The sequence below is a fragment of the Austrofundulus limnaeus genome, unplaced genomic scaffold (assembly GCF_001266775.1).
Source record: "Austrofundulus limnaeus strain Quisiro unplaced genomic scaffold, Austrofundulus_limnaeus-1.0 Scaffold128, whole genome shotgun sequence".
Classification (NCBI taxonomy): Eukaryota; Metazoa; Chordata; class Actinopteri; order Cyprinodontiformes; family Rivulidae; genus Austrofundulus; species Austrofundulus limnaeus.
This window is the reverse complement of record NW_013952530.1, coordinates 643976-668080: the sequence shown is the minus strand read 5'-3', so window position 1 is coordinate 668080 and position 24105 is coordinate 643976. Positions and strand designations below refer to the sequence as shown.

The window sequence follows — 24105 nt, the reverse complement described above, 5'->3', positions numbered from 1 at the left end:
AGGGTCTGTAGAGCGAGCTGGTTTGCATCTGGTAAACGTGGTAAACGGAAACATCTTTAATAATCAAATAAAGTGAGAGGTATTGTTAGTCTAATCATGCCTGTTTAAAATTTATCAGAGCTAATAATTTATATTCAAAACAAAATAATGTTTTGTTAGATTAGGATTTAATTGGAAAGGATTTAGTTGGAAATGTACAGAACTTTTTGGTAAAAAAAAAAAAGTCTGTATCCAGTGAATGAAACAATGAATTAAAATTAGTTTCAGTCTTTAACTCTTAAAAAGGGAAAATGTTTTAGCATTCTGAATGTTGGTGTTAAATCTGAGAAAATTTAAAGCACCCCCAGTTCACCTTTGATATTTGTAAAGTTTTAAATTGGAACAACGTCGCCCCCTTGTGGGAACATTGTAAGTCGTTTTGGAAGAGCAATCAAAAAGCTTTAGAAAGGGCAAATAATTATGTCACTTACTAATAAATGTAAGCTGCATCTGAATTTTTTGAATTCGTATTTTATGCATTCAAGGTTTGAACGTCAGCAGACAATAGTAAAGGATGAGCTGGCTAAGATGGCACAAAGAGAAATAGAGACGGCGAGGGAGGAGGTAACTAAAGCCATGAGCCGGGAAAGACAACATGCTCGCCAGGAAGCTGAGAAGGCCAAACAGTTGGTACGTACAAACACAAACACGCGCACTGCGTCAAACTACTATTTTCTCAAGCTCTGATGCTTTTCATTTCACATGCCTTGTTAAATAGTAATGGTTTGAATACACTGCTTTCCAAGGACAGTCAGTTGTAGCATCGTCACACACTACCAGTCAAATATTTCTGCCCACCCACTTCATCAAAAGGATACATGATGTGCAAACCTTTGCTTATGTTTGTAAAAAAAAAACATCAAAACTCAAGTAACTTTTAATGACTGACGAGAATTCATATAATAATCAGTAAAATAGAAAAGCACTACCGGTATGCACACATTGGCTGCGTCCAAAAACGGTGGGCCGGGTCCTCCKAAGGCCGAATTAATCGGCCGCATACGTCACAGCGCCGCGACGAAGGCCATCCAAAACCGGAGACTCCTTCGATGCGTCCGACAAATACGTCCTTCCTTTGGCCCGAATCGAAGGACTGGTCTGATGGATCCTTCCCGGCCCAGCGTATCCCATAATGCATTGCGGCCCGACCGGAGATTTTTTTATGCTAGTAATAGCGGATGAAGCGAGACAAAAGAATACATTTTAAATAAAAATATGGCAATATAAAAATAAAATTTTTTTAATGGTTGTAATCATTTGTATAGACATGTTTTTAAATATTATTTTTTTGTCATAAAAAACGCGAAATAAACATGCACCTACAGCGGGTCAATTAGTTATTCAAATGTTACCTTTAAGTTAATTTAATTCTTTTGTGATATTAATAATGCTAATATATTGATATTTTTCTAGTTTTGATTTAAGTTTGCTTGTTTAGCGTCGTCACAGTTGCTAGGCGACATGACGTAAGGACGGGACGCTAGACCGTCCAAATACACAGCCTCTTTTTTTCCAGTCTTCCCGGTCTACCAAGGACCCRGCCCACCTCGATCGGGTAGTCTGCGTCCTCCGGAGGACCCGGCCTGTCGTTTTGGTCAGAGCCATTTAGTAGAGCGCTGTGAGTTAAAGTGTTGTGCAGAAAAGTATTAGACTCCAAAATATGTTCCTGCTGTCAAATGGTTATGAAACATTATATGGAATGCCCTATATTCCCCCATACTTCTTTTTAGCTCTTAAAAATTGTCCTTTTTTTGTTTGACAGACATACTTGCAAAGTCATTTACAGCAAGAAACCCAGCATTTAAAACGGCAAAAAAATGTATTTTAAAATTAAATTTTAATTACGGAAAACAAATTCAAGGAAAAACAGAAACACAAAACATCAAGATGATGTTAGGCCAGTGAGGCCACAGGTTTTGCAACACACAGACACTTGTCTCGATTGTGGAATTTCTGAGTTCCTATGTYCAACTCCAGCTAACATAGAGCACGCCTCGTGGTTTTAATTTCATGTTGCTCAATACAAACTGAAATGAGATTCATTCTTTGTGAATCTGGTTGTCCTTGAATGGTGTTCCTTCGGACGACCTCTAGGAGGTGCTGCTGTTTTCTGTTTACAACAGCACTGAACCATTTTTTGCAATCAGTCAATCTAACATTTTTTTAAGCATTCTACGTTTTTTAGGCGTGCAGTAACAAAGCTGTTTGAAACGTTATTAACTGAAGTGTCTCTGACTTGGAGGAGATAGGTTTTTGTAGAGCCGAGTCCTGATTCAGTTTGCCGAGTTTTTCCGCTCCTGTTAAATCACGCTGAAGTATTTTGTACCGACACAAATTGGTTCTCGGGTTTGCATTTGTAATTTTCACGGTGATCCTCGCGCCACGTCGTCCCGTCCTTATCCTCACCTATTACATCCCTGTTCCTTTTCTATCTCTCCCTCCTCACCGTGTTCTCCCTCCCCTCATCCTCTTGCTTTTCTGTCTTTTCTTTTCTTCCACCCTCAATCTCCCTCTGTCTTTTTCCTCTTTTCTATCCCAGTCCATCACTCTCTCCTTCCTGCCCTGGAGACAGTATTATCAGCGCAGCGCACGCAGTAAATTGCACCCTGAGAGTTTCCTGGGGCTGGAGATAGGAGTGGGGCAGGGTTGGAATTATAGTTGTKGAAAGGGGAGAGCTTGTTGTACACACCGGTTGGTGCCTGTTTCATGTGACTCTCGCTGCCCCCTCCTTCCTCCCCCTGTGTTGAGACGTGCTGTAGTGCCCGTCTTATCTCCAMTCCAACATACTCCTACTTCTAATAGAAGCCTGCTGGAGGGATGTCGTGAGCAGAATGACCGTTTGTGCAGGACTCTGCCTTCATATGCTAAGGGCTCCTTGTAATTACTGCTTCTTGCGCTATGAATACATATCTGCACATCGTGGGAAGATGTGCGCAGATTTTTCCCATATTCTCATCTTGGATTATTTTTCATGTTGTGGACAGAGAGAGCTTAATTATAATCATCGGCCAACAGTTTCTTGTTTCTTTGAGGGAGTTCTGCAGAATGACTACAAAGCCCTGAAAAGAAAGGAATTGATTTTGTTATTTTAATGTGTTTAATAAAACTAAATGGAAACAATGCTACCGTTGCTATCGCGTCCCGTGTATAGGTTTTTAACCCGGTTGCGATGACAGCCATTGAAGGGGCAATGTCATGTAAAATCAACTTTTTTGAGTTTTACATCATGTTATGTTATACTCTAATCAAAAACATGCCCAGAGTCTTGCTTTGACTCATTCATGTATGTTTGAGAAATCCTGTGGTGTCTTGAGGCAGCCTGGCAGGGGAGCAAAAACAACAGGTTGGGACTAGAACCGCCTTTTGGGACCAGCTCCTCCTCTGGGCTGTGTCTTCATCACGGAGCACACCTCCCCACCCCACACCCCACACACCCCGCGCATGACTCCTGCAGGCTCTCGGCAGTAACAAAGCAAACAAAGTGTGAAACTGAAAGTGAAACTTAAACTGTCTGCTGAGCTCCACACTACTTCTCACTCAGTGAAGCTCTTTTCAGATTCAAAATACCTTTGAGGAAATGTATTTTCAGATGCCAAGTAAACTGCATCATAGCGCGTGCACTGAAATGGACGGGACAGAAGCGGAAGGGGGTTCTTAAAGAGACAGAGGCCAATTTCAAGGCGTTTAGAAGAGGGAGTGATGAGAAGACAAATTTATTTTCTATTTAAACATAAAAACAGCATTTTAATAACAACTAAATGTGACAGATACTTTATTATGGTATAGTATTTAAATATATGCCTGAGAAACACATAATGTTGCCCCTTTAATTGCTGTCATTTGTTGCTACTCATGTGTCGAGCTTATAAGAGCTGCATAGAGTGCTTTTTATAAGAAAAAAAAAAGTAAAATAATTGGCAGCCCAGACAGAATTCACCCGCGGGACACTTGCGGCCCATGGGCCACCAGTTGCCCATCCCTGGCTTATGTCTTTTCTGCTACTTAAAGTAATTTACCAAACAGATATTTACGTTTACAAGGATTTTATACTTGTTACCATTTTTTTTCAAACGGCTGTAAAAATTATGAAATAAGTTAGCAGATTTTTTTTTACCATTTTAAATTTCAATTCATTGTCAATAAAGTTTTCAATTTCAAAGAAAGTTAAGCCATGAAGTTTCTTACTTTATGAATGCCATTCCATGAATTCGTCTCTATTTTCACTGAAAGCCCTCCGTCTCCGAGTACCTGCCAGCACTGGCTGCTGGTGTCATGATAAAGGTTTGCAAGAAAGAGTCTGCATTCAGCAGGTGGCCCATGTTCTTTTCACAAGAAAACATTTAAATAAATGAAAGTGTGCCGTGGAGAAATAAAAAGCTTCAGCAAGAATGACCACATGGGGAGACGAGAAATAGGAGTGTACAGATGATTGAGCATTTAAAGTGTAATTGGGAGCAGAAAGGATGTAAGGATGAAAAAAAGGAGACGTGACTGAACATTTTGCGAAGGGTTAGGATGAAGAATGAAGAGGAGTCAAGAATGAATGGGACTGAAAGAGAAGATGACACGCTTCTCCTGAAAAGAAGGGAATGAACCAAACGATGAATAAGAAGTCTTCACAAGTGATTTAACATTTCCTCAAGGATCATGAGGAGGTGAAAGAGATTAGCAACAACAGGCGAATGAAAGGGAAGAACTTCGCATTTGTAATCTTTCTTTAGGCAACTTGATTGCAAAAGGGAAAAAGGTATTGCTATATGATTTTAAAAAGACATTTGCAAGATGATTAAACATTTTGCAGAGTATAGGACATGTTAGAAATGGATTACAGGAAGGATGAGGATGAGAAGCAGAGTGGTTATAGCAAAATCTGACGGAAAAGGCGAGAATGAAAGAAAAGACGCTGATGGAATGAAAATAACGGATAAGTACTGAAATATGCATATCTCCCTTTTACCCAGAAAAATACACAAGGGAATGAATTAGATGTAAAGAAAAAAAAGTTGCAGACATTTGATTAAGGTAGATGATAATTATTTAATTGCTAAAAAGGTACAAACTGCAAAATGATACAAGTTGACTTTTTAAAGCGGATGTGTTTATAAACTAGATGCTGCATATCAGCAGCACATATGACCCCCACATGTACGCAAAGCACCAATTCACCAGAACTCACCAGAACAGATTTATTGTTTTGGGTTTGTTCCGATGAATAACCCTTCATCAGAGCTAAAAAAAAAAAAAAAGAAGAAGAAGCTCCTATGTTGAGTAGTTTTTGAGTTATAACATGACACCCCCTTTTCAGATGGAGCCCCTCCTCAAATATGGGGTCTATGGTAAAATCATTGGCTGGTGCAGTGTAGGTCGGGCTCATCTACATTCCTACCAATTTTCATGCTGATCGGTGCTGCCGTTTCCATGATGTGGTTGACAAATATAAAAAATAAATAAAAAATGAAAAAAATACATCAATTAAAAAAAAACAATTGAATGAAATAAACAGTACAAAAACAATATAACCCCCGCTTCGTGTGTGTGGGTCATTATAATTACAATAATGATGAATTGTATAAGAAAAGTGAAACAAATAACTCAATTTCCATGTTAAAAATTTTGCTATTTTCTTTTTTAATAACAATAAAACAAAGAATGTGTGAATAAAAGGTAACTGGACCATTTGTAAAAAGTATTTTAAAGTATGTTTTAAGTATTTCAGTTCTTGTTTCTCAGTCATGCAGGGCGTAGCAAATCTTAGCTTAAAAAAAGCAAATAAATAAATAAAAAAATCGACCAAAAAACAACAAACTAGCTCAACTCTTGTTTCTTGGGTGACACAAATCTGACAGTCTTTTTTTATATTCAGAAAAGACTCTAGCTTGTTAAGCTATTACCAAATCATTGACTTCAGTTTTTAACATGGTCCAACATTTTTTCTCTTCTGTGAAACATGAATTTAATGCCACGGCAATGCACCTATGCAGATGAAGTTATCATATTTGCTGGCAATCARCAAGCTGAATATAACAGTTTCTGATGTCAGGCTGATAAATCTGTGCATCTCTACACACAGTTTTTTTTTTTTTTTGTTCTGCAGCTTGAATAGCAAACAAAATTGAAATTCAGAGTTTAACCTCGAGTGTTTGAATAAAATAAAAGAGGGAATGGAGGAGGAAAAGCTACAGGTGATTCAGTACTTCCTGTCCTTTTGTGGACGGGTGCCACTCTGAGTCACAAGTCAGGGAGCCAGACAATGACTCTCTCCCACCCCCATACCCCCATCTTTCTCCCCTTCACTTATTTTCTTGTCTTTTGTCCTCCTCCTGGTGAACTGTGTGATCTTTCCATTCCTCTGTCCCTTTCTGCATCATTCAGCCATGGACCTCACCCACTGTGCTGCTCTCTGAATACTCTTTGTTAATGGTAAATCTTCTGCAGATTAATTTCAGAATGAGAGAAGGGAATAGGAGAAAAGAAAAAAAGGAGGCGAGCCAAACTGGAGGACTAAAAGGGATTTTCTTTTTAAAWTTTTTTTATAGCGTATTAATGGCCTTTTGGTGCCTGTTGAAAGCAAAAGAAGGTAATAAGTCACATTAGCATATGGTAAATTTCTTTCTCTGTTCTCACAGAACAATTAGGAAGCCAATTTTATTAGCTGGCCTTTACTTTTCTCTGATGGAGCTTCAGCTAATAAAAGATGCCATCCATGCTTTCCTTTGGTTTTGAGGATGCCTTAGAAGCATAATAAAATCAGCTGCATCTCACTAGAAAATAATGTAATAATAATAATATATGCATATTTATTTATTTAGTCCTAGGAGTTATATTTGCTAATGGAAAAGCACGGGTAAATTTATGATATAGCTGACAAAACSGCAGTGAAATCTAGGCATCGTGGCGAATCTAGCAGCGGCAGTGCCGTTTGAGMTTTAGTTGAAATGTGTGTGACATAAACCCTGGGTGGATGTTCTGATCTCTTAACAAGTCAGCCACAGTAAAAATCACAACTTTTCTCCCACTTAGCACAAACACCTCACTGGATTTTAAAGCTTGTTTAGTCACTAAGCTCRTGGATTTCTTTATTTTTTTATTTTTTTGTTACTCAGAAGGCAACTTCTTAAATTTATTTGCAGATACTTTTCCCTTAATTCTCAGTTTAACCCTCCTGTTGAACCACAAAACCTCAATGTTAAGACTGGGGCCACATGGGTCAGTTTGACCCAAGGGCAGCAGGAGGGTTTGTCAAAATTTTGAAGCATGCACGATGGTCAGACATTTCACTCATTTGAAGGCTCAAAGAAAATTAAAGATGACTTGGAAACTACAGCAAGGACTTGAAAGAACACATTTTTAGGCAAGTGAAGCATTGACTTAGTTAATCAATAATCATTAATAGCTTAATATAGAGCCCCCTGAAGTCTGAGCAGTACAGTCGTTTTGCCAGTAATTGCTTCAGCTGACACCAGATGGCAGCAAAACCATGTTCCAGTCTGTCTTCAACTTCACATAGAGGCACAAACCCATCACTTTGACATTATCGCTGATATTCTGCTGTACCCCTGTTCTGATCATATATATTATTATCCAGGAACATTTAAAAACCTGAAACCATTTAGTTTGAAACTATAGTCACAAATGCTATTGTGCAAATCTCCTCATATTAAAATATTCTACATCCTCTCACCTTGTACAGTGCCCTTTCATCGGTGCCATTACTTTTATTGCATCATAATTGGCTTTAGAAGGGCATAGTGTCAGAACGTTTTATTGTAATGTTCAGATTACTTAAGTCTTCAAAGCAGCTGTCACATGAAAGAACTGTTGATGTTCTTTGTCTCACCTACTTTTGAGTGGCTTGTTAGAATATTGCTGTATTGTTACACAGGAAGTAATTATTCTCATTTGCAACAGTTGACGGAGTGGGTGTTCTGTCTCCACAGTATGAACCTTTGAATTTCCATACTACTTTTTTTATTATTTCTTTGCTGATTCTAATCTCATAGTCTTAATCCACATAGTTCTTTATAATTTGTTATCAGTGTTGTAGAGTGAGATGAATAACATGACATATTATCTAGGCAGTAATTTTGCAGGGCTTTCATGTAACACGTATTGTAACTCTTGGGTGATAATTGAGGAATAAGATTTAGATTTTCACAGCACAGGATTTTTTTTAATTATAGTGTAGATTATGATCATTGTTTTACAACATCTAAGCTGAAATGAAAAGGAAATGTACACTTGGAATGCTTTTAATGACATTAAAAGAGTAACTTTTGCCAAGTGTAGTTAATCAACAAGAAAAAGGTAGAAAGCTCCCTTCGAGTTGGGAGTGAGTCTTTGCCTCAAAGGGAGGACTTCAAGTCAGGAAATCTTGGTTAAGAGTGATGCCAGGATGGAGCAGGAGATAGCTTGACAGATCGGGTCAGCAGTAATGAGGGCAGTACTGTATTGTGGTGCAGGAGCTGAACTGAAAAGCAAAGCTGTGGATTTATTGTTTCATCTATGTGTCAAACATCACCTATGGTCCCGAGGTATGGATCACAGCCCAAAGAAAGCCGCTGAAATTAACTACCTCTGTAGAGTGGCCAAGCTCAGCCTTAGAGATAGGATGATAAGGGGAGAGTGGGGGTCTCGACATAAAGCTTCTGCTCCTCCTCGGTGAAAGAAGTCAACTGAGGTGGTTTAGGAATTTGATTAGGGTGCTTCTCTCTGAAAGTTTTCTGGGCATGTTGCACTGCATGTTGACCCTGGGGGAGGCCCAGACTTCACAGGAAGATTGATATACTCTCTCACCTCAGAACACCKTGAGTGTGTCCCAATTCAGGGACTGCAGCCTACTTAGACCATGGCCCACGTAGGCCACACCTTATGCTAGTTTTACACCAAACGCATCGTGCGCCTCCAAAAATCTCAAAACGCACGCATCTCGATGCTGGTGTCCATTGAGGACAGACACATTTGATGTGAACGTAGACGCGCTTCTTTAGATGCTTGAGGGGAGGAGCCTTTTTAACCATAGTTTCGATAACTTACCAAACATGCCGACTTCCTCACTAATCGTCCTCCAGGTAAAGTCCTTTTTATTTCTATCACGRTAACGGACACTGGAATGATCATAAATGATCGGACTATCAATTTTTCCTCCATTGTTTGTGTGATCCGATTTCCCGGGCTTCCAGTATTTCCAGCTCGTCACCAATATGTCACTTAGCAGAGTCTCTCTGATTAGTTGATGCGACGTGTCGAGCAGGAAAAGTTCAGATTTTCCAACTCATGCGTCGGATGCTTTGGACGGGCCGCACGCACGGAAAACGCTCATGACGTGTGCACCGCTTCGAACCGCGATGCTCCAAATGCGCCAGACGCGCTGCTCGGCTTCTAGATGCCCCTAGAAGCACGTCCACCATTGACTTTGCATGTAAACCAGATGCTCCTGATGCTCAAATTGCATTTGGTGTAAATGTACCATTACGCAGTCCAGGTAGGTTGCATGAAGTAGCTGTGAAATGAGACAGTATAGTGTTCAGATGACGTATTTTTGTGTGACCATGTGCTACCCTGATACCATTGTTATACATTTTATATCACGTCTTCAGACTTAAAATGCAATGTTGTATTCACACGTCTTTTACTGGAGGAAYAACTTCACAAAAATGTTAAGGGTTTGTAAAAAAACAAAAACATTAATAATTTGAGTTTGGCTCCAGTATTGGTAATTGTAATTGCATTTGGGGAAATATCTTGTAAAATCAACTTTTTTGAGTTTTATATCATGTTATAATGTTATCCTCTTATCAAAAACATGCCCAAAGTTTTGCGTTGACCCAATCATGCATGTTTGAGAAATCCTGTAGTGTCCTGAGGCAGCCAGGCAGGGGAGCAAAAACCACCAGTTGGGACTAGAAACTCCTTTTGGGACCCAGCCCGTGCTGAAATGGGCGGGACAGAAGCAGAAGGAGGTTTTTAAAGAGACAAAGGCCAATTTCAAGGTGTTTTAGAAAGAGGTATAATGAGAAGTCAAGTTTATTTTCTGTTTAAACATATAAACAGCATTTTAATAACAACTGAAGGTGACATAGTTACTTTATTATGGTATAGAATTTAAATATATGCATGAGAAACACAATATTGCCCCTTTAAACATCTTATCGCAGTAAAATATCATCAGCTAAGTTGCTAAACATTAAAAACACCATTTGGTCTGTGATGAATTTCCAAACTATGCCGACTTGGTAAAAATAAACTCCACCATCTTTGTTTTTYTGTTTAGTTTGTTGACGGCACAATGATTCATGGGATATCCTTGGCAGGGAAGGATACTCGGATGCTGTCTTCATTTCTAAGGTTTTGTGGGCTGCATGAGAAGAAGCCCGTGTATTGGGACAGCCTTCATTCAAGCAGCTGACAAATGCAGACTTTGAAGGACGCAGCCCCTGAACTGAGACATAGCCTTTCAGATCCCCCAGGAAGAGCTGGGGAGTGGGATGTCCAGGTTTCCCTTCTAGACTTGTTGCCTATGTGACCACTTTAATTAACCATGTTAATCAGATGTACCTAATTTACTAATCATCAGGTATACAATTAAATTATAATAATCAGTGGCAGCTACATCATCATTTTTAATCCAAACCTTAGTCCTAACTGTTGCTGAAAAGTTCACTAACTCCTTTAGGAGAATAATCCAATTAATTACATTAGTTACATTTTTCATGTTTAAAAATGAGGCGACCTGAATATAATATCAACTTCATCAGTCACATTACAGTATTTGCACAAGATTTTACATTACCTTACCCTATACAGTAGGTCATTTCAACATCCCTGCTGTTGATTGCCCATGGCTTCTGGGAGGAAATTCTACTTCAAACCAAGTTGTGTTGGGATCCTACTTTTCTGTTTGTCTGCCAACCACCACCTCTGGAAGGAAACAGATGTTGCCTTTGATTGGACAAACCTGCTTCTAATGTTTATACCTAAAACTATGTAATCAGTTGAAGATTCTCTGTTGATGGAGCGACATTGTTGTCTCTCACATGTTTTAGGAAACTCATTCAGTCTTTGGTTATAAGTGTGAGAGAAACAGCTGTGTTTACACACATACACACAAACACACACAGAGAGGATTGATACAGATTGAGACAGATGGGACATGCTTCATTATAGCATTACATATGAGCTGGTGAATTGCTTGATGTTTTATCATGTACTCTTCCGACTGCTTATTTAGTCAGACATATGGTAACACACAGCTATTATGCCATTTAGATGAGTGAAAAACTGGTCAAATGACTTGTTTAGAACACGCTTTGTCTTGAATTTCAATAGGTTGATGTCGGTTCAAGTTATTTACCAAGACTGCTCTAATTTAGCATGTTTACACATACTGGGAAAAGACTATCTATGTGGGAGCCAAACCATCATTTGTGGAACTAGTTTTATTTGTTTCTAAGATGCATTTAAAATAGATTAAACTCCCTCCTTGATGAATTTGCACCATGAATAAACAATAAATCCGTGAATTAAGAATATACTCCTAAGTACTCTACAAGGTACTGACAAATGATCCCTAACGACATAATCTATGGTTAGAAAAAATGAGTGGGAGAAAAGAAATTCAATGCAATAGAGGAAGATTAGAAAAGATACAGAAAACACAGAGGAAGTAAAGGAAATGCCTGGGATTTGAGCGTGGAAAGGAGTGAGGTGATGGCAGGAGTGGCATTGAAGGAAATCGTATTAATGCGGTGAGTGGCTAGATAGAGGAATGGTGAGGGTAGAGGAGGTTGAGGTACAGATAAGCTCGCTGTTGTATCAGTAATTGTAATCTGCAGGAGCTGACATGGGTTTGCATGTAAAGCCATTAGGGTGACTGTGTTCACAAAAGCTCGTTTTCTACTACCGCAATGTCAGATAGTGAGGTGAGGCGACCTGAAAAGGAGAAAAGGAAGGCAGACAGCAGGGGAGTTTTAGTCGTCGCTATCAGCAATAAGTTTGTAAAACATTTCCCTTATTCAAAAAATGCTGGAATTTGGCATGTATACCTGGAATGGAGATGCAAACAAACCCAACTTTGAGAACAGTTGATTTGGTGATTGGTGTGTACCATCACAGTGACCGGAGAATTTGAATGTTTGCATCAGTCAAATATACGATACTGCCACAGATGAAGTGGGAGCAGTCCAAGAAGTTTATATAGAACAGCTGGAGTGCGCAGAAACCACGTGACCGTGTGTTCAGCTGGTGAAGCTAATGGCTAACGCTAAACGGTCAAGAGTSTGGATTTCCCATTACTGTACATGTTGGTGACAGAGCAGAAATAAAGGACTGATGATGTAGTAATCTTAAAAACTATTAATAATAATATTAACCCAATTATTAATAATATTTTACAGTTTATATAATCTATCTAATGTTTTAAATAATGTCAGAAAAGCTGTTTGTGTTATGGATTTATTAACAGAAGATAAACAGGAAAATGTCTAATTTCACAACACAAGTAAGCAGATTTGATCTTATTTAGCTCAATGTGATCTGAGCAGAACATAATGTAACAGTTTAAAATTAAAATAATCTTATAAAGTCGATGTAATCACTGTTATTTATTGAACTGGTTAGCAGAGATTAGCTTGTGGAGCATATATACAGAGTGTAGCACTGTTGAATTATGCTACAATTTAACACAAACTATTAAATATTACTTTGTCCTCTGATTAATATTTGAACCTACAGAGTGTAAAATAATATTATAAATGTCTCTGATTAATATTTAGACCTACAGAGTGTAAAATAATATAAATGTGAGTATTTTTAAGTTTTTGTTAGAGGAACCTGACTTGTTGAGAAGAAGGTTAGCTAATAGAGACAAGTTTCATCCTATAACCAGAGAAAATTTTCTAACTCTTGACTGGTAAATATGAATATTCTTATTTTTTATGACAGTAAGAAGAAATAATAAATATAATTTATTACTAGATGAAGTCATCATTTTTCAACTAGCTAAAGTCTAAGTTACAGGCTGACTTCAGGTCTAGATTAGATCATTGTTATTTATAAATTATATATTTTTCTGGTATATCTCTGCTGTTTTACATGATTGTTGAATGAAATTAACATAGTTATTAATTTATTGTAAAAACATGACTGATAATCTGTGAAACAGCTCCGGTTCAGCTTGCTGTTTATCTATTAGTTTCTATGGTGGCTGTGAGCTGTTGCCCCTTTTTGGAAGCCCTTTCTGCTCCTCCATGCTGTCACAGATGCTACCAGTGGACGGGATGGGCGGGGCTCAGTCTAGTGCTCTATATTCAAGTCTATGGAGCAGTCTGAGTGGAAACAGTAACTCTATGGATGGAGAAGTGGAGGAACAGGAAAGGAAGAAGAAGAAGGGCCAGTGGCCCATTTTATCCCACTCAGTCTTCGGTGTAGTTCCCTGGCTGTAATTATCAGTCCGATTATTATTGAGTGCTAATTTACTGCCTCGCCGGGAGCTATGTGTTGAATAAACACAGCGGAGTAAATAGAGAGAGGGGAGAAAGATGTGGTGGAAGAACAGACTGCTTCTGCGATCAGATAGCAACACAGCACACAAACTGCCCACAGGGAAAGATTCATATTTCTTGGTGTATTTTAATATGAGCCTGTCCCTTGCCATACTTGCGAGCCAAAATATGAGTGTTGCATGCCCATGTGATATATTGATGATACACTGGGCAGTTAACAGTAATTTACAGAGTCTCTCCTCTTGTGCTCTTTCTGTACTGGCTCTGGTATTTGACCCTCTGTAGCTGTAGCATCCACCCGGCAGACACACTAACAGCTCAACCAACCACCATCTGTTGTCTCTACAGCTTCATCTCAAAACCTGCAGCATGAGATGGCTGTTGTAGAGGATATACAACTTTTATTTTTTTATTCTTTTCTTAACCAATTTCAGTAGAGAACATTTTTGTTTGCCTTTTGTCATCTTGTTTGCATTTATTTTAATTCAGACATTACTGATACTGATATTCCTCTCATTTTATTAGGTCCTGGTATGAATAAAATGATACCAGAACTAATGGTGATACATTTTATTCCTAAAATGGATTAAAATCAGCCTTTTTTTGTTCAACAAAGTTAAAATTAACATGCAAAAATCAAATGATGTTCAGTACTTGGAGTCTCTAGGAGTGCAGAMAAGTTTAATTTAGTCTCTCCCAGTGCTGCACAGTTATTTTAGAATCTGTTTGGGTCATATTCTTCAACCCACTGAACGTTTTCTGATTTATTACGTCACAGTATTTGCAGTGGAACTGCTAAATAAGGCCTGACTTACCAACTAAATTTGTTGGTCTTCATTCTCCTCTGGTTCTGGGTCAGACTCTGGCTCCAACAGATAAGGCTAATTGGACAAGTCTTCCCTTGTTTGACATCTTTTACTTAATTTGTAAATAAAACGTTTCTGCACTGCTATATAGTCATACCCCCCCCCCCCCATTAATTTAAGAATGGACTGCTCTGGAAGCTGAAGGGGGGGGGGTGTGAAGTGCTTTGTTTGAATTTAAAGAGACAGCCTCAAAACGAGTTGATCTGAGACGCTGCAGAAAAGAGGTGAAAGAGGGGCTTGTGGAGCTTCAGTTATGAGGAATTCAGACCAGAGCATTACAGTTCCACTTTAAATAGACCCTAACTGAATGATTTAATGTGAAAAAGGATTTCAAAGTATCATATGTCTACTTTAAATACACATCTCACTTCCAAGCCTAAATTTCCTTTTAATTGTCTTTTTTTAACCACAAGATGCATTGTAGTATTTTGACTTGTTTCAGAGAGAATTTTTTTTCAAATGTTTACATGTTTAAAAGATCATTAATGCTCTAGGTTGGCATCTTTATTGTGTCAAGTTAAATAGTTATATAGTAGGAAGAAAAAGGGGCTGTACAAAGTGGCTTTATTCCAAAATGAGGAAGACAGAGGCTTTTTGATAAATATTGCTTTAATCAAAAAAACACAAACTCAATGACAATGTGAGGTAATGTCCTATAGAGTCAGGCATAGAGTCAGGCTAACTACGTGCAGGTAAGCTTTAGTTCTTCTCCTCTGTGGCTTGGTGTGCTTATGTGGTGTGGTGTGTTGTGTGTAAAGTCACGCCTGGCTGGCTGTTATCTACCAGAAACTCGCAGGTCCCTGGAGGGACACCAGAGGAGTCATCTGATTCACTTGCAGTTTCTTCTGTGACTGCAAATTAAAACCGGACCAACACAGAGAGACACAGATAGGAAGGAAAACATTTTTTTTAATTAAATTTCTTCGTTTTTCTGCTTAATCTCCACCAAACGGATACTTGTCTGACATATATAATTAACAAAAAGCAACCGCAGTCTCATTTTTTTTCTTTTCATTTTTTTTTCTTCCTCCATTAAATTGCAGCAGCTGGGTCTTTTCACCAACAGAGGCAGTTTCTCTCACATCAGGGACCCTCTCGCACTTTGTCTCCCCTCATTTAAGGTCTGTTTATGAAACCCAGACGATTGGCTCCGGTTTGATTTGGCGTTTATCAGCTTTGATAATTATGATGAATCTTCCTCTCCCTCTGTATGTGTGTGCATATGTGCATGTAGATACTTTTCACCTCAGTTGTTCAGAGCTGCTGCCGCTGCTGCTTTTCAGTGCTTCTGTGCTCTGAAAGACCTGCAACAGTAGTGCTTTTTAAATATTGATTGGCATTAATTTGCTCAGAGTGCCAGATGTGCAACATTTAGTACATTGGGGTTTTCAGATAGTGGCAGCCTGTCAGTTAAAGAAATAGTGTGAAGTTATATTTTTCTACATATTAGAGATTATAAACCATTTTGTATTTACTAACAAGGTGTACATTAGTTCACCTAGCTGACATAAGATGACATAATGTTCCTGTAAGCTGATTCCATCTACCTTAAGACCATCTACCCTGTCCCATTATAAGGTTTTAGACAACTTATGCCGACTTATGAACATTTTATGACTATTCCTATTAGCTACATGTCTATCTAAATATTTGCATTACAGTATGAAGAGGTCCAAAAGAGGCTTCCTGTAGAATTTTTTTATTTCATTATCAGCTTTGACATCTTTAGTGTTGGACAAACTTTTCATAAGTTGGCAGAAGTTGTCTAAAATATTATAGCGTGGCAGGCCCTTAAGGTTTGACACAATTAGGTAAGAATGTAGTCAGATTTTTTTAAATCTAATAAAAATAAAATATCACCTGGTTTATTTTGTTGGGCATTAATTCAACAAAATCAAGTGCTAAAAATTTCTGTAATGTAACTATTAATATTGCAAACATTAGACAATACAGACAGCTGCTTTGCAGTCAGTTTAATAGGTTTTTTAATAGTGTTTTGTCTACACAAGCACATTTAGGTGGGTTTGAAAACCCAAACTCTAGATTAGGTTTTGCGGAATCAGAAAAAGGTTCCAAAATCTGCTTTTTAATTTTTTTAAATGTTTGAGGTTTAACAGAAATCAGAAGGATCTGATATACAAAATAACTAAATTAATATTGAAATAAAGTCTGGTTTATGCATTTTATTTGTCTTTGTAAATTATATTTGCTGCTATTTCTATAACTTTGTGCTTTTAAAATAAGCATCAGTAACCTGAATAATTTGTAAGAATTGTTGAGATCTGTTGCTCTTGTGGACAGAGTGAAGCAAGTGTGTAAGTGTTGTATAACAAGTAATAAAATTGTTTTTTCTACTTTATGTAATTATATTTTGTTAATTAAGTGATATTTCAGACTGTTATGAAAAGTTGCGGGTGGTGTGGGTGGATTGTCAACCTACATCGTTGGTCTCAGAATACTGTTGTTTTAGATGACAGGTAGGGATGATAACCTTATTAAAAAGCACTTTGTCTTTTGTAGTTTGGCTTAACTTTCAGAAAAATGTGTGTGTGCAATAATGAAAGTTTGTTTACAATAAAATGTTATTTTTGACATGGCAATTTTTGTCCGTACATATATTTTATCATTTAAAAAACGAACTGTCTCAGTTTAGTGTTTATCATGCTGTAATCTAAATGATGTGGTCTAGTTGAGTTCTAGCTTCTTACTACTGTTATTTTGCTCTCCTGTCATTCTTTCCTTCTCTTGCCCTGTCCCTCTGTGCCCTCTGCTCTTTCTCTTTCACTTTTGTCAAACATCTCTAGTCTGCAGATGAGATAGAGGTGATGGTAAGCTTCACTGTAGCCTCGAAAAGTCCTGCTCTTTTGGCTTTTCCATCTTTTTGCTGAGCTCCAGTTTGTGCTGTTTCCAACTATGAATTTTTCTTGACAAAAATACAGTTTTTAGTATGTTGGAGTCATAGGTAATGATTTCTATTCGTATAAACAGTAAAAAATGTTGAATCTCTGTAATTTGAAGTGCAAATGAAGTAACAAGCCTATTAATGATCAGCTAGAAGCAAATTAAACCTCTTTCGATTTATTTATTTTGCATGTATATAATGTATATATTAGGGTTGGGCATAATCGTATCGTGTGCAATTAATCGTCAGAAAGACATTAATCGATTATTTTTTGGCACTTGACGATTAATACGATTAATGCCACCAGGCAGACTGACTGGATATTTCCCCGGTCAGTCCTCTCGGTGCTCCTCTCCACTTCAAATATGATGAACATTTAAACAAAAGTTCTGTAATTTATTTATCTATCAACACAATTTAAAATTTGAAGTATAGCCTGAAGTCTGATTTTGACACAATTTGGAAAAGATTTTTTACAAAGAGCAAATCTTTCCCACTAAATAGGTCATGTGACTAGGACATAAAGGTGTCCAGGGACTCCAGAGGATTAATCGTCAAATTAATCGTTGTCGGCTAAATACCACAATTAATCGTGATTAATTATTTTACCAATATCGCCCAACCCTAGGATATATTTCATTTCTATTTGTTTAACTTTTTTTACATGCAGAGTCAGTCCTACTTACGTTCCCTGTTCCATCTAAATTTTTCATTAATGTAGAATTTGTGCAGAATTGTAGGGAAAAAAACAAAATCTTTGATATTTTACCCATTTTTTTATCACCATCTCACTTGCTCTCATTTTCCATTGGCTTTGTCTATCCCACTGTAGGCACAAGCATGGAAAAACACTATGAACGTTAATTTAATTCTTAAATTTTCCTTCGATTTGAGTCGATTTCAAGTTAATCGTATGATCTTTACTGTTAAYGCTTAATTGACTGTCCTGTATATTTTGTGTGTCTGCTTGTAGGCTCAGCAGCTACAGAAGAAAGACACGCAACTGAAAGCTYTGGATGCATTCTACACGGAGCAGCTCACACAGCTGGAGAAACGGGTACATTTACACAGACGCACACACGCTCACAGAGTCGTAGAGTTGCTGTGCTCAGGACTGAGCTATAGAAGCATACATGCATGCAAACATATGGAAAAATGGAATCAAGTTAAAGGAAATTTAAGTACAGTTATTTCGGGTTGTCGAAGCATGTGCATGTTTGCAAAATAAATGTACTGGACTTGTGCAGAATCTTTTCTGTGATAGAATGTAATTCTCATCATGGTGAAGTTGAAACATTAACGGCTGGAGCAGTCTGAGTCACACTTTGAGAAAATAAAAAACAACGAGTCAGCTTCTCCCTCTTTGGACACAAAGATAATGTGGTGTACCAACTCACCAGTGTTGTATAAAGTACCTCAAAGTGATACTTGAGTAAAAGTACAAGTATCTTATCATAAAAATACTTTGGTAAAAGTTAAAGTCTTCTCTAAAAATATTACTTCAGTAAAAGTACAAGTATCTTATCATAAAAATACTTTGGTAAAAGTTAAAGTCTTCTAAAAAATATGACTTGAGTAAAAGTCTTAAAGTATCTGATATTTATTGTACTTAAGAATTAAAAATAAAAGTACTGAGTAAAAGTGAGCAGTTAGATTTTCCAAAATGACATTTATTGGGAGTTGATTTCTCCAAAAAATATTTTTTCTTTTTTTTTTCTTTTTTTTTAAGATGGCCTCCCTTCTTCCCTTATAGCTATCCTCTCCACACCATTATGATTTTTTTGTGAAGAGAAAATATATTTAATTATATGTATAATTATATATATAAATATATATAATTAAATATACACCAACAAAACACAGGACGACACACCCAACATCTGTCCGCTCACCTGAAAAATAAATGGATAAATACATGGAGGGCATATATAAAAATATACACATACCCAGACATATATAAAGATATACATACATACATGCCTACATTCATAAATATTGTCAGTATATACACACAGACATATATACACACTCAGTGACCAGTCAGAACCCCCCGGATCAGAACACGTGTTTGTGAGCAGTTGTGAACATGCGTGTATACAAGATTTCTCCAATGGAATATTTAATAGTGACTGTGGAGGACCGAGACCCAACCCCCAAGACACGAGGCAGACATAGGGAAGACCAGAGCCCAAGGGCCTGAGAGGGATCCCGAGCGCAGAGCCCCAAGGGGCACCCGCACTGGAAGATCCGCCACCCACCCCCAGATCAGACCATAGGGGAGAACTGGGAGAGTCCCCCCAGCGACCACACACACACATAACCCGGGGCCAGCAGCGACAAACTCATGGGCCCCACCGGCACCCGCCATACCAAAGCAGATCCAGAAAAGGGCACAGAGGTCCGGGCCCCCAGGGCGCACCCTCTCCAGGCCAAAGCCGAACAGGCCCAGAGGCCCCGAGCCCCAACAGGCAGTCACCAGGCCAGGCCGGCACACACCCCAGCACCCAGCCCCAGACCCCGGGAACCCCCAGCACGCCAGCGGCCAGCCGCACACCCCACCGGGGGCCCGAGTAGCAGCGGGCCCCCAGATAAACCAGCAGGAGGGGCAGCCTAGACCACAGCCTGACAAATACCCAAACATACACAATCGCACCATCCCACCCTCATCCTCACCCCCACTCAGTCAATTTAAAAATATTTTTTCTAATGGCGTGCAGCTGTGATGGGTTGTGTACAAGCTAATAGGGTGTCAGAATGGTATATATTTATACTTCTCATCCAACCACAATTAAATTCATTCTATCCAGGAGACGCAGTTTATCAGGATAGTATTTTTTTAAGTAATAACTTGGAATAAAATATGAGTAATGACTTTCTACTTCTTACCTTTTTAAAAAATGTAGTGAGTAGAAAGTACAGATAATTGTGTAAAAATGTAATGAGTAAAAGTAAAAAGTACACTGAAAATAATTACTCAAGTAAAGTACAGATAACCAAAATTTCCACTTAAGTACAGTAACAAAGTATTTGTACTTAGTTACTTTACAACTCTGCAGCTCACTGGGTATTGTATACATAAGTGTAATGCAACAATTGACATAAATAGAAAGCAGATGTAAGGTAACATTGAGCCTGCATGTTCAGCATAATGGGGGTCCGAGTAAAGTGGGCACTGAAGAAAGCTCTCCCTCGAGTCTATTCACTATGATTCAACAAGCAGCGAAGCTTGAAGCCAGTCCAAGCATCTCTGGAGAGCCTTTACAAGACCTTCAATTTCCTTTCATGTGTTTGACATTTGCCAGGTAGAAAAGGTGTGGTTTCAAGTTAAGTCTCAGTCTCACCAGGCGCCATGCAGAGAACCTTTACCTCTGGCTCTCTGGGGGAAGCTGTCTTCTATTACTCAAATGGAGAAGACCTTTAAAGGACATTATGTGTAAAATCTAAGCATTTTGTTGTGTTTACCAAGGCTAATTCAAGCATGTCTTGCACAGGGAGTTGATGGAGTAGATTGAGCCACATTCTGTAGCAGCACAGTGTCCTGATGACAGAGTTGGTCTGTGCCCTGATGTGGTAGCAGTCACTCTGCCAGATTTTCATTCTTCCTTTCTGCAGTTACGTTGCATTTGGTTGGCATTTTTACATTTTTTTATAATCGCTATTAGAAGATTAAAAAAGAAAATCCAAAGCAAAGTTCTGGAGTAAACTTTCCACCATTTTATAAAACTGTGTGACTGTGTGCAATGTGTGTGAGAGTTGTGAAAGACTAAAATAAGTAGTTGGAATCACTGACTCAAGCAAGTTTTTTTTTTCCTATTTGGCTAAAGCAAGAGTTTAGGATTTTGGAAACTGGGCATGTCAAATCCTGCCCTGTTAGGCTCTGTGCTGATGAGAAACTGTAAATGGACTGTACTTGCTTCTCTTTACCTTTCAAAGTTGCAATTATTCTCTGTTTGAGACATTTTTACACCTGTAGCCATTTACCCATCCGTATATTTGACCATATATATTCAAAGTCATCAGCAACTATTTATTTAAAGGCACTTTAGCACAGAGTTACGAGGAGGAAGGATTGATTTTAAATATATGTTCTGATGCATCTCAGTAATCCAGGTAGAAAAATCAAAAAGAAAAAATAAGTAGGTCCTCTGGATGGGTTCTACTTTAATGAAATGTTTTGTCTCTCCTCCAAGAGAATTCTACAGTCTGAGGAGTTTCAGGTGAACTCAGCCTTATAAGCTCCGCCTCCACATGGTGGACATACAGTCCTATGCAAAAGTCATAGAGGGTCATGTGCTCCATCACCTGACTAATCACCGATTAGTCGACTATAAAAATAATCATTTGTGGCAGCCCTAATTACCACTACTGCACATGTGTGTCAAGGACAGAAAGGCGGACGTGGCAGTGGAAGGTGCCGCGACAGTTTGGAGAGCAGTGTTGTTTTTGTTAACGATGATGATAAAATATTTTCATTGACGCCCCCTTTTTTCATGACGATAACGAGACGGTAACTAATAAACGTAGCTCTTTGATGACTAAAATGTGACGAAATGTGTGTGAGTTTTCGTTGATGAGACTGGACGAAAATGTTAGTCGGTGGTCTGTCAATCATTTAGAATGCAGAGTGGAGGGAGGGACAGCGTTACACACGCGCGCACACAGCAGCACACAACATTTCCTCCCGTTCTCTCACAGCCTGCGCCGCTTCGCAAAAACAAGTCCGTCCTTCACCTGTAGCTTAACCAGGGAGTAACATCTCCACCATTAAAAGCTGTCGCAGGTCCATTCTGAGCTCAGATGCTGTTTGTTTACGTTCATGATGAAAGTAAAACTCTTTGTGTTTTTTTATTTTATTTTTTGGCCGGCGGGAGTTAGCAACTCTGCATGCCAATGCTTCTGTTGTGAATAAAAGTCTGGTGCATGTAAACACTCGTTTGCACAATTTTAATAGTCTACTAACTAAGTTTAGGACTGCAYGATGTCYGTTTTTATAAATAAGATGCATCTTCATCGTCCTGGCTGACAAGTTTGAGTTGAACGTGTGTGTTCCCCTTTATTGCTTATAATATTGGGCATGTGCATTGTGTATGTTCATTGCACTTTAGCTAATTCTGAGAAATAAAGCCACAAAGTGAGAATGTTTTTGTTTTGGGCATTTTTAGAGTAACACGAATTCACAAATGTTAACACAAATTACTCAAATTAATTTGTAAAGACTAATATGTTGTCTTTTTTAAGACTAAAACTAAACAATTTTTTTAAGCTTTCGTCGACTAAAACTAGACTAAAACCGTTAAATATAGAAATGACTAAAACTAAGAAGTATTTTTGTTCAAAAGACTAAAATTAAAAAAGCAGTCAAAAACAACACTGTTGGAGAGAAAAACAAAGTTTGAAAAAAAAAAGACGCATCAACCATTTCGACAGTAATCGTGACTTGTCGACTAATCGTGGCAGCCCTAGTCTAGTTACGGAATAACAAAGCAGATTATGAGTTAATTCACAAAAGAAAAATTATCAATAAAATTTCAAGTGGTCAGCCTAAATGTTTCTTAGTGGATGAGTAGATTTCTCACATATCTGGGACAGACTTCCACACAGGTCCTGGTGTCATCTGAGTGGCTATTTGTGTTCATCTCATTAGTAACAGGTTGGGTTTGGAGAGTGAGCTGAAGGCTGGCAGGCTGGCATACGGGTGGCACAAGCTGTGTTTACTGTTGAGCTCAGGATGTTTGCAGACAGACCTCTCTGTGTGGACAAGTGTGCGCCTGTGTGTGTGTGTGTGTGTGTGAGAGAGAGAGAGATATTATTTGCATAGATACTGTGTATTCAGGCCCACATGGACAGTATAGGCAGACTCGTGTATCTATCTCAGGGCTCAGCGTGTTTGCAGACTGCTTCAGAAGCTACATAAAGCCCACATGTGCTTGACTGCTCAAAATGCTCACGATGCCCAGAAATCATCGGACAGTTCTATAAAAATACTTTGGTTTTGTTTAATATCCACAGATTCACACTGAGGGTACCAGGCCCTGGCGGTAAAGACGTCTACCTGTTGAATTATTTATCAGATAGAAGCATACCTGCCTCCGTTCTCAAAAACTAAACAATTCACGAGAAAATCCGTATACGAACACGGAGGCATGCTTTTGTTCGTTCCATGCACCTTTTAATAATCTGACTAATTCCTCTTTTGTCTTTTTTTTTTGCACTTTTTCGCGCTGGCGGTCTTGCTGCCTTCTGACTCTTTCACACAAACTGCTGTCATAATGAAGCATATTTTGAAGCTTGTAGAAACGGAGCATACAGAAGGAGATAATAATGCTTCTCCCAGTTTGACACGTTGCTTGACGGGCTGTCAACGAGGCCTCTGTGTAGTGCACTGGAAATATCTGCGCTCTAAACACACATGCGCTGCTTTATTCTAAATCAAGCCAGTGGCGGTGCTTTTATTCCAGGCCGAGCAGAGGGGGTGAAAACACACCTGCACACTGTTGTGCCTCCATCAATTGAGAGGACTTTCATTTCCTGGAGACCTACTCTAACCATTTCCATTACCCTTGTACTAACCTTAAATCATGTCTTTGGAGTAAAATTTAGTGCTCCTAGGATTTATCGTCCCCCTTCAGTATGAATGTGTAAACAAAATTATGTCCCCACAACCTGACTCACACAGCTGCACACACACATTCTTATAAATGTATATTTTAACATGTGCACACACACCCACGACATAATGCATGTTTGTGTGATCCCGACAAGATGGAGATATTCTGGTGTTTTGATCAGAACTCAAGCC

General features: G+C 38.6%; 1 protein-coding gene across 3 annotated transcripts in view; it reads left to right on the top strand.

Annotated features, from left to right (window-relative positions):
* Nucleotides 1–24105, top strand: part of chchd6a (coiled-coil-helix-coiled-coil-helix domain containing 6a) — a 65497-nt gene that overhangs the window by 3240 nt on the left and 38152 nt on the right. For 2 of the 3 annotated variants that reach the window (XM_014015357.1, XM_014015355.1), the window contains exons 4-6: nt 525–669; nt 17209–17232; nt 18280–18363. In XM_014015357.1, the coding sequence (XP_013870811.1) occupies nt 525–669; nt 17209–17232; nt 18280–18363 (253 nt within the window). The remainder of the gene's footprint in view (nt 1–524; nt 670–17208; nt 17233–18279; nt 18364–24105) is intronic. The other variant, XM_014015356.1, reaches the window with a different exon arrangement.